This window comes from Neolamprologus multifasciatus, chromosome 8 (assembly GCF_963576455.1).
Source record: "Neolamprologus multifasciatus chromosome 8, fNeoMul1.2, whole genome shotgun sequence".
NCBI lineage: Eukaryota > Metazoa > Chordata > Actinopteri > Cichliformes > Cichlidae > Neolamprologus > Neolamprologus multifasciatus.
Window position 1 is genome coordinate 18,328,170 of NC_140446.1, and position 11,579 is coordinate 18,339,748.

At 39.5% G+C, this 11,579-nt stretch overlaps 1 protein-coding gene across 1 annotated transcript; it reads left to right on the forward strand.

Moving 5' to 3' along the window:
• Window positions 1–1,791: 1,791 nt before the first annotated feature.
• On the forward strand, window positions 1,792–11,242 carry LOC146512893 (glucagon receptor-like). Its single transcript, XM_085169397.1, has 13 exons — window positions 1,792–2,090; window positions 2,342–2,444; window positions 2,564–2,674; window positions 3,664–3,785; window positions 5,288–5,394; window positions 5,693–5,849; window positions 6,111–6,270; window positions 6,580–6,640; window positions 6,721–6,790; window positions 6,910–7,001; window positions 7,108–7,246; window positions 9,417–9,458; window positions 9,814–11,242. Exons 1-13 carry the CDS (start codon window positions 2,031–2,033, stop codon window positions 9,883–9,885), a joined length of 1,296 nt encoding a protein of 431 aa, XP_085025523.1. The 5' UTR covers window positions 1,792–2,030; the 3' UTR covers window positions 9,886–11,242.
• The last annotated feature ends 337 nt before the right edge of the window (window positions 11,243–11,579 follow it).

Sequence of the window (11,579 nt, forward strand, 5' to 3'; positions counted from 1 at the left end):
GTTATTTCTTTATATAAAAGGAAAGTGTTAGCATTCTGCAAAAATATGCTGCAGGACTCAATTAACCATTTTTATTTACTAACGTAGCGTCGCATTTTTAAGGGAATTTCCGAGATTGAAAAATCGACAGATTTAAAAGAAAAAAAAAAGAGAAAAAAAAGTTCACGCTTTCTTGAAAAATTATAGCTTCATTTTCTATTTAGTGCAGCTTAAAAGCATTGTCTTTGCAAGTATAAAAAGTGTGATGTGCTTAAGACTTCATACCTTCATTCTCTTCTTGTTAAAATGCTTTGAGTTTCTTGCTCTTATAGTTTTATTCTATGTTAAAATGCATTAATCTTAATGGGAAGACCCAACAGCTACTGTGCATCGCTTCACAGCAGTCCTTTCAGTGAAACCACACAATATTTAGAAGGTTAGTTTTCATCTGGTTTAATGAGCAGTTTAGGATAAACTTATTTTGGATTGGGGTTTAAAAAGCACGTTGAGGTCCCACACTTGAAAGAAACATTTGTGAGGGAAATGCTGTGCTGTGTTTATCTTTGCAGTGCTGGAAGCAGACAGGTTGTTTTTTTTTTATAGTGGAGTCTGTCTGAGATGATTGCTGATATCAGGGCAGCGAGGATAACTATGTCCCCTGAAAGCTTTTTTTCTCCCTCCACTGTTTAGTTCAATTTTTTTTTCTGTTAATCTTCTCAGATGCACAGTTTGCCTAAGTTATACTTGATAAATAGCCAGCACATTTCACAGGATTATTACAGTTAAACTGCCATGCGTGGGAACAAACACCACTGAAAGATATTTTAACTAACCAAAGAAAGAAAGAAATACAACACTGCTATTTTACTACACATGACCCAAGTTCAATGAGTATGTGCCTAACTCCGTATTCGCCTTCACCACTGGTTGAGTTGTTTACAGGAATCGCATTTCTGTCTTTAAGTTGTAGTTTTCTTTGGGGTTTTTTTTTTTATCACTACGTGAGTGACAGGCCAGAGGAAGCTCCACATGGGGCAGGTTAGAAAAAAACCAAGCCCCATGTGATGCTTCACGCTGCTGCAGGGAATGATTCAGAAATGGTAGTCAGCATTTTTCAGACTACCAGAACAAATCTGCTCGACACACCTGTGAACAAGTATCTGTATTGGCAACAAAACCTCACTCTGCTGTAGGCAACTTCAGAGGACAAAAGTATTGACTGCGTAAAAACTTCTGAGGTAGTTTCATTTCCCGGTAAAAAGGCCAAAATTAACTATCAAAGAACTACAACAAGATTGTTGAGCGCTGATCCACAAACTATGAATCATGAGCTGACTGAGCTGCGAAAGGCCCTTAAAGCAAAACAGGCAGAGAATTTTCAGTTAAACAGGACGCGTAAAGAGCTAAGCAAACCTTGCAAAGGCTTCTAGGTGAAAGAGCAGATATGTGCATCAACCTAGACAAGAACAAGGTGACAATCGGGAAACTCAGCAAGGTCTGAGGTCCCGAAAAGGAGGAACTTGATGAGCTGTGTGCAAAAAGGATGCGAATTATGCAAAAACACTTGAAAGGAGCAAAATAGGAATTCATTAGACAAAGAAGGAAATGTAAAAAATACAAAGAAGATATTGTTGGAAGTCCAGAAAACACTTGAACACGAGAAGATCGAAGTGATGGAAGAGTGGGAGAGAGTGGAGATCTTGCTAGACCTCCCATGTGCCACCCCATTTTTATATTTTAGTACCATCAGAAACAATTAAACTTAAGAAAAATTGGTTGAATTAAACTGAATGAATTGAAAATATCCAGGACTGCAGGACAAAGTCTGTGCTTTTGGAGCTGTAATAGCTCAGATCCATTTTGAGGTTACTGGAGTGCTTTAGAAAAGATATGGCCATTGAAGTTCAATTTATGGATGAAAAATCACTCTCTCAAATGTTTTTGCGCTATGATCTTAACCACTTTCTAACAACTTACTTCCATCCGTCACAATTACTGTACTTCATTGCTTCCTCTCAATTTTGCAGATAAAGAAGAACAAGTCTGCAGAGATGGACGTTACTCACAACTTTATAGTGCTGACCTGCCTGCTGTTCCTCCACCCACTTAAGGTTAGCCAGTGAAAATAGACAAAGAGGATATCTACGGCTATTTTTTTTATTATCTAACTTTGATACATCTCTTCAATTAATCTTCTTCATGAAGATTCTGTTTTAGTAGTTTTCGTTCTGATTGGTTGCCCTTCATAAACAAAAGGTTTAAAGTGAAGGTCTGAGCCTGAGAGTGAGTAAATCATGATAGAGCCAGATCTCTTCTTTGACATCATGTTCTGAATAGTGTTTTTATATGTATCTCATTACAGGTTGAAAAGGTGAGCGCTAAAGTTCTGGAGGAGACTTATCGAAAGTGGGTTCAGTACAAAGAAGACTGTTTCAACACGATAAGAAATGAGTCACTGCCTCAAAGTAAGCAACTGCGTGGTAGAGGAAATATGGCAATATGTGATGAAATAGCAAAGGAATTATTGAAATGTTAAATCAAACCTGGGGTTTTCTCCTAAGTTCCCTTTTGTTTGGCCTTCCAGCGGGCTTGTTCTGTAACCGGACGTTTGACAGGTATGCCTGCTGGCCAGATACTCCTGCTGGTGTTATGATCAACATCTCATGCCTTTTCTACCTGCCCTGGTATGACAAAGGTAACAACAAAAAACTGTCTGTGTCTGTCCGTTTGTCCTTTTTCCCTTTCAGTAGCTGCCAGTCTCTTCTTATTACTGGTCAGTGAGATTTTGCTGTGGATAACCAATCTTACATTTAATTGTACATTTTGATCCTCACTGCTGACACTAAAATGAAAGTAAAGCACACACTAAATGTTGGCAGTGAGAGCTTAACTAGAAAAGAGATGGTGCACATTCTGTCAGAGCTAAGCCAACTGCAAATAGAAGTTATGCTGATCATCTACAAACCAAATGTTTGGATGCTGTGTAATGCTGTAAATATTTATGAGATATGCAAAAGGATTTACATATCTCATAAATCCATGTTTTCCACATAGAACACAGGAAAAAATGTAAATGTTTAAACCAAGAAAATATTCTACAATCTAAAAAAAACTTGGGCTAGGCCGATATTTATTTTCATTTGCCATTCATACGATCCTCATTCTTTTAACAAGAATCCATAAACGTCTGAGGACTGTGGAGACCAGTTACTGGGAGAAAAATATTTTTCTAATCTCTTTAGTCCAAATGAATTGCATCAATGAAAAAGATTTTTTTTTTTTTTTATTTCAATTCATTTGACCACAGAACAGTTTTACACTTTGCTGCTTTCCATTTTAAATGCACTTTGGCCCAGAGAACACAGCAGTGTTTCTGGATCATGTTCATATCTGGGTTCTTCTTCTTCTTCTTCTTCTTCTTCTTCTTCTTCTTCTTCTTCTTCTTCTACTTCTTCTTTCTGGAAGAGTTGCAGTGACTTCCAGGACAGAATAAACTATGGGTTTTTATATAGTAGCTTTAAGTTAGGTTTTTTTTTTTTCCTGTGTTCAGTCATGAACATTATGCATCTTTATGTCCTTTTTTGTGGGCAGTGATTTAGCTTGCCTCTGCATGCTTGAGCCCCCAGTTTCCCTTAACTTGTACTAGGCAGGTGGTGACTGAAGGACTAACTGTGTTTCATCCAGTGTCCCAGGGTGTTGTGCGTAGGAGATGTGGATACGATGGCCACTGGGAGAGAGAGGACAACGGACAGGTGTGGAGGGATAAGACACAATGTGAGGAGGAAAAAGAGGTTGCGTCTCAGGAGGTATGGCAACAAAGTAGTTTTTTTACTTTTTTTTTTCCTCTGTGGGGAAACATAGTTTCTTTTGTTTAGTGCTCGGTGTCTGTTAAAACTGTGGTCCTTTCTTATCACACACAGGTCTCCATGAGTAAACAACTCAACTCATTCCTGACAATTTGCCTTGTGGAACAATAAAGTATCTATTTGTATGGCACTAAATCACAGCAACAGTCACCTCTAGGCTTTATTGATAATATTAATAATAACATATAATAACACAGTTGTGTACAAGAGCGTAAGGGGTTACACAAGTTCTTTGTACAAACAAGAATACATCAAAGTCATAAATACCTTTACAAAATGCACATTAGCCACTGAAAAAACAGGAATATAAAAAAAATTCAGTGCTGGAAAAAACTACAATGTGAAAAAACTCCATCTAAAAATTTTTTTTTTAAAACTTGGGTAAATGCAACCTGCTAAACATGACACACTACAACATGTCGTTGTTTAGCAAAAGCTAAGCCAAGCTTCAGCAAATTTGCCTTTTCACAGTTTCGCCAAAAACTCAGTGAATTGGACCAATTTTGTAGACGGGCCGATAAAGTCAGACAGGAAACAAATACTTGAACTTATTGCTCCTAAAGGTGGTTCTACAAGCTAGTCAATCACTCTGTGTACTTCATTTTTCACACATTGCTTCATTTTGGTGTAATAAATAAACACACGGTGTAAAATATCAAATGTTGTTCCACAGAAGTTTTTTTTTTTTTAAATGATGTCATAACGATATGGCTTCAGCTGCATGATGTGTTACTGGATGTGATACACCCGTCACCAGGGTTTAATCCCTGCCTGGACGGCAGTGGTTCCTGGTGATTGCTGGCTCTCGCTGAGTGAAACTGGCTGCAAAAAAGATACAGTAGCAAAAACCTCCTAATGACTCCCGCTAGTTTTTCACACTTGTCTACAAATACTCATTAACTACGAACCAAGCAGTAATAAAATTTGAAAAAATGCAACACAAAAGGTTAAAAGTTAAAGTTGTCACTCAGTGCTGCAGTCAACGAGTTTCAAAGGGCAAAACGTTTACTTTGAAGTCAAACGGTCTCCATTTCCATTTTGTCTTGTACTTTTGAAAGTTTCAATAAAGCTTGAAGAGTAGCTGCTTGTACACAAGTCCTTCACTCCCATTCAAACTACAACTTCAGCCACATTTCTTTCACCCTGCAAGAGTGTGAGTCACTGTGAAAGCTTCCCATGGCTCAAAGATAACCGGCAAATCATTCATTCAAAATGGCTCCATTAAGAAAATTATAAGCCTGCAGTGAAAAGAAGCCAGGACGGCTTGCTTCCAAGAACACTGGTGTATTCAACTCGTCCTGATATGGCAAATGACAATCATCTAATAATGCCAGAAGTTATCATCTGCAAACAAAGCAGAGGCCCTTCCTGATTTGGCTTTTGTTCACTCTTCATTTTAAGTAATTTTATGACTTAATAAAAGTGAAAATTTGTCTTTACAGCTGTGGTTCAAACAGTTAATGGTGAGCTTCAGGATGCTGTACACTGTTGGCTATTCCTTGTCCCTCTTCACGCTTATAACAGCTCTCATCATTCTTCTAAGCTTTAGGTAAGCTCTCTGATAGATGTGGAAATCTTGTTTTTACTATACTGTCAAACAAAACTCCACGAAACATAAAAAGTCTGTAAAAAGTCTCAATTCTGATCATCAGATCATCACATAACATGCTGAAACTTTTATTTCCTAACTCAGTGACCTCTGCTAAGATCCCAAGAATCTAAAAGCACAATAGTTGTAAATTATGTTCCTTTGTGAGTCAGATCATTTTTTTTAAAAGCGCCAGAATCCACAACATGTTTTTAAATCCAGGCAATTTGAAATTGTATTACTCTGTGTTCCTTGGCAGGAAACTGCATTGCACCAGAAACTACATTCACGCTAACCTCTTCCTGTCCTTCATCCTGCGAGCTGTAGCGGTCATTGTTAAAGACACAATGTTGGAACATCACTGGGGAAGAGAAATCATGAAGCCGACTGATGTGAGTGAGATGCTCAGTCATCAGGTACGTCTCGAAATTTACTGCTAATTATTTGCTTAGATTATTTGGCAATAGATCAGTGTGTAGGGGGTACTGCTTTGATGCTAGTGCATTCAGATAATTACGTAAAGCATGTTTAAAGACCACTCCCATGGAAATGGGTGGCTAATTTGCAAACTATTTTATGAAAAATAGCAAGTTTTAGAAATTTTACAAGTGCCATGCAAAGACCTTTGATATGCAATTTGTATTTTTTATGGGTTTTTTTTTTCCAATTTCTTTTAGGCTGCTGTTGGTTGCAGGATAGCACAGGTGATCATGCAGTACTGTGTCCTGGCCAATCATTATTGGTTCTTCGGAGAGGCTATTTATCTGTACTCAGTGCTTATTGCTTCAGTCTTCATTGACAGCAACAAATACCTACTTTACATCTATCTCGGTTGGGGTGAGTTCCATCTCTTCGTAAAAAAAAAGAATCATACATTCAAGGGGTTAAATCTGCTTTTTGTCAAAGAACACTTTATCTTGGCAGTACTTTAAGCTGACACGTTGCAGAATAATAACGACGCCTCTGCTCCTCTTTAGCGCTGCCTTTACCTGAGCACTCAAAGGACAAAGCACACTCTGCATCAGCAGGAGAGCTTTTATAATATGGATACCATGGAAAAATGCACACAGCATGCTATTTCATTCTTAAACTTATTCTTGAAACCTGCAGTACTGAACCTGGTGATCTCTGATGCTTTCACATTAGGAACTCCACTGTTGTTCGTTGTTCCCTGGGTGGTGGCGAAGATGTTGAAAGAAAACAAAGAGTAAGTGTGCAGACGTGTCCTCATGTGACAGATCATTGTGGAGAAGGGGTGGTGACAACTATCTACCTTTTTTTCTTTAGGTGTTGGGCTGTCAATGAGAACATGAACTACTGGTGGATTATTCATTTCCCGGTTCTTTTAGCTACACTTGTAAGAGGATTTCTGCAAATAGTCCCAGAAGTCTGCATTTATATTGCATGGCTCATAATACTTTGCATGATATACATCTGAATAAATAACAATACATATTATGATTTTCTGATCAACAGATAAATTTTCTGATTTTCACGAAGATCCTGAAGGTCATATTTTCCAAATTGCGAGCCAGCAACCCAACTCATTACACCAATTACAAACTTCGGCAAGTTTTCTCAGCATTTGTTTAATGAGCTGGATAAGAGATAGACAGATCATAGTTCTGCAGTGGGAAAAGTTACCTATCTGTTTTATTTGCATTTTTTTTTTAGGCTCGCCAAGGCAACTCTTACCCTCATTCCTCTGTTTGGAATTCATGAGGTGATTTTCATCTTTGCTACAGATGAGCAGACGACAGGCGTTCTGCGCTACGTCAAAGTGTTCTTCACACTTTTTATCAGTTCCTTTCAGGTAGGCAAGAGCTTGTGAGTGACCGCTGGTTTTGCAGGCCCACTGATCAGATATGACGTTAAAACCAAGTGCGTGATACTTCCCCCTCTGATGATCAGGCTTCCCTAGATGCTTGAGTGGAGTTTTTTTATGGTGTGACAGGACGCTTTGTTCACCTGAGGGAGGCACCTCCGTGTCGTGGTCCTGAGTCTTTGGCCCATGTTTTTGAGTTTGTTTGGACTTTTGAGATGGTTATGTTTAGTTGTTATGTTTGTTGATGTTCTTTGAGTTGTAGTTATCTTCTAGTTTTGGCTACTGCTCTATTTCATGTATGTTCCCTTTTTCGTGTCCAATCTGTGTTTTGTCTCCCAGGTCTGTCATGTATTTCCATGTCTGTTTATCCCCTGTCCTAATGTCATGCTCACGTCCTTGTGAGTCTTACTGTGTATGTCACTTCCTGTTTAACTTTGACTGTTCCTCGTCTCATGTGCATTATGTTCAGTTTTGCTTCCTGTTTAATTAGTTGGATTCCAGCTGTCTTTCCACCTGTTGCCCATCCTCTCGTTATTCTGTGTATTTAAGCCCTCAGTCTGCCTTGCTTCGTTGTCATGTTGACATCGTACTTCTTCTCATGTTATGTGTGTGTGTGTGTGTGTGTGTGTGTGTGTGTGTGTGTGTGTGTGTGTGTGTGTGTGTGTGTGTGTGTGTGTGTGTGTGTCTGTCTGTCTGTCTGTCAGTCAGTCAGTCAGTCAGACAGGAGCATTAGTGGTTCAGTTAGTTTCCTCCAGCTCTGCTCTGTGTTAAAGCTGAGTTTTGAGTTAAGCCTGCATTTTGAGTCCTCTCTCTGCCACACAGCATTACATGAGAAGTCAGGGAGTACACTATTCAATTCAATTCAATTCAATTTTATTTATATAGCGCCAAATCACAACAAAAGTCGCCTCAAGGCGCTTCATAGATACAGAGAAAAACCCAACAATCATATGACCCCCTATGAGCAAGCACTTTGGCGACAGTGGGAAGGAAAAACTCCCTTTTAACAGGAAGAAACCTCCGGCAGAACCAGGCTCAGGGAGGGGCGGCCATCTGCTGCGACCGGTTGGGGTGAGAGAAGGAAGACAGGATAAAGACATGCTGTGGAAGAGAGACAGAGGTTAATAACAGATATGATTCAATACAGAGAGGTCTGTTAATACATAGTGAGCGAGAAAGGTGACTGGAAAGGAAAAACTCAATGCATCATGGGAATCCCCCGGCAGCCTACATCTATTGCAGCATAACTAAGGGAGGATTCAGGGTCACCTGGTCCAGCCCTAACTATATGCTTTAGCAAAAAGGAAAGTTTTAAGCCTAATCTTAAAAGTAGAGATAGTGTCTGTCTCCCGAATCCAAACTGGAAGCTGGTTCCACAGAAGAGGGGCCTGAAAACTGAAGGCTCTCCCTCCCATTCTACTTTTAAATACTCTAGGAACAACAAGTAGGCCTGCAGAGCGGGAGCGAAGTGCTCTAATAGGGTGATATGGTACTACAAGGTCATTAAGATAAGATGGGGCCTGATTATTTAAGACCTTGTATGTGAGGAGCAGGATTTTGAATTCAATTCTGGATTTAACAGGAAGCCAATGAAGGGAAGCCAAAACAGGAGAAATATGCTCTCTCTTTCTAGTCCCTGTCAGTACTCTTGCTGCAGCATTTTGGATTAACTGAAGGCTTTTCAGTGAGTTTTTTGGACATCCTGATAATAATGAATTGCAGTAGTCCAGCCTGGAAGTAATAAATGCATGAACTAGTTTTTCAGCGTCACTCTGAGACAGGATATTTCTAATTTTAGAGATGTTGCGCAAATGGAAGAACGCAGTCCTACATATTTGTTTAATATGTGCGTTGAAGGACATATCCTGGTCAAAAATGACTCCAAGGTTCCTCACAGTGTTACTGGAGGCCAAGGTCTCTAGTGAGGGGCCAACAGCTTTGGCCCCTCACTAGTGGTGAGGGGCCAAAGCTGTGACAACGTGATCATTGTAATTCTGAACACATGTCAGAGACTTCAACGTTGTGGCTGATCAATTTATGTGTGTCACTGGAAAAAAAAGAAAAGAAAAGCTGCCTAGATGTGATCTAATTGATTCATTAAGTAAAGAACATCTTGCTCAAACTAAACTTGACTATTTTTATGAACTGGTGTCTCCAGGGATTTCTGGTGGCTGTGCTCTACTGCTTTGGCAATAAAGAGGTTTGTTGTTTCATTTCTTTCTCAGAAGGTGCTAATAACTATTAGCCATAAGTGATTTAGTAAATAACAGACAAAATACTTAAACCATAGGTTTAAAAGTGTAGATTTTTAATGTTGAGACGTTGTTCTTAGGGCTGATGGGACAACATCACAATTAAAAAACAGGCATTATTGTTTCTGTATTCTTTTATTTATTTTTTTTACTCTAAATGTTCTGTTGCAGGATTTGCATCCTTAAAAGTCTAATTTTAATGACATCACAACAAATGGGCTTCAAGTTTACGTCTAAACTGCAGGAAGCTTTATGAAAAAGAACATTAATTCTTAAATAAGTTATCATCCTCTTTGGGTGCAGGTGCAGGCAGAGCTAAAGAGGAAGGTGGGCAGGTGGAGAATGGGGACGGAGACTGTATGCTGTGGACAGTGACTAGCTGTGCTGGATCCTCGAGAAGACGATTTTTCCATTGCCACAGTGCCACAGCGTAATGGATCCTTTGTGTCAGCAAGTCGACCGGTGCCTGATTGTTCCCTGAGTCCTGGTAGTTCACGCATTTTGAGGCGTCAGCAGCCACCAACCTCTCCACAACCACATGCTTCTTTACAGCACTTTCCATCAGAGTTAGAGAAAGACAACATCCAAAGCCATGTAGATCAGGATGTGATTGGATTGGACAAGTCACAGGGAATGCAGGTGTCCTTCCTCATTCATCTTAAAGACCCTGTGGAGCTACTCCCACATGTTGTGAATACAGATTCAGACTGAATACAGCCTTGCGTTCATTGTACATTTCATTTTCGGTGAATAGTAAATGAACTGGTACTTATATAACACTTGAACAGTAATTATTACAAGTTTCATTCACCGACTCACTGACACATTCATACAGCACGTTCTAAATATCACTTGGATGGATGCATCAGGAGCAATGTGGGGTTCGGTATTTTGCCCAAGGACACTTTGTGCACTCGAGGAGCCAGCGATTGAACCACCTAATGTTAGATAATCCACTAAACCTCCTGAGTCCAAGCTGGACACTACTTAGTGTAGTTTGAATGTTTAAAACTGTGAATATGAGGATGCACTTTGTAAAAACAGGTGACAGCGACGAGTTAAAACATGAGATATCACATGAGAAATGAGTGTTATAAGCAGGATAAGGATTACATGGATATTTGTTTTTACTGACACTTTTAATGTGTGAATAAAGCGGCTCTACTAAAAAGTTTATACATCAGCCAAGCAAATAGATTTGTTTATGGGTTGATGTGACCTTTCTTCTTCTTTTGGTTGCTTTAGTTGTCGCCACAGCAGATCATCAGCCTTCATCAAACCCTGTCCTTTCCATCCTCCTCTGTCACACCAACCTTCTGCATGTCCTCCTTCACTCCATCTCTAAGACTTGTCTGTGGTCTTCATCTTCATCTCCATCTTCAGCATCCTTTGTGCATGTCCAGACCATCTCAGCCTTGCCTCTCTAATTTTGTCTCACATCTTTTTGAAAGTACCACCCTCTTCAAATCATATATCATAGCTTTCACTCAGGTCTCATTACCATCTTGCAAATCTTCCCTTTCACTATTTACACTTGTGACACTCATCTCCACCTGCTTTCCCCTGCCTGCACTCTCTTCATCACCTCTCTACTTCACTTCTTCATGTTTGCTTTGGATGGCTGACCCCAGGTATTTATACTAAAATATGACCGATGAGTAAAATAAACTGTTGTCAAGTAAAGAATAGAACAGTTCGATCAAGTCAAGTCACAAACTAGCTCGCAAATTTAAAAGAAAAAGCAGTTATACACGGAAATTCGATGTAGAGTCGTCTTTGCGAGGTGTCCTGTGATATAGTTAAACGTTATCACCCAGGAGTACAGGGAGTGAAAACCCCAGCTTTGCTTTATGGGAAGAAGGCAAATGTGCTAAATTTGTTGCAGTAATTGTTAAAAAAATGAATGCGATCGATAGATATCGAAAAGACTCATAGAACATACAGTATATTTACTTTGGCTATAGATTGTGCATTGCGGGACACAACTTTGTACCGAAAGGGGGATCACATGTGCATACTGCCATGTGAAACCGAGGGAAGAAGAAGAAGAAGAAGGAAGCAACCCGCTA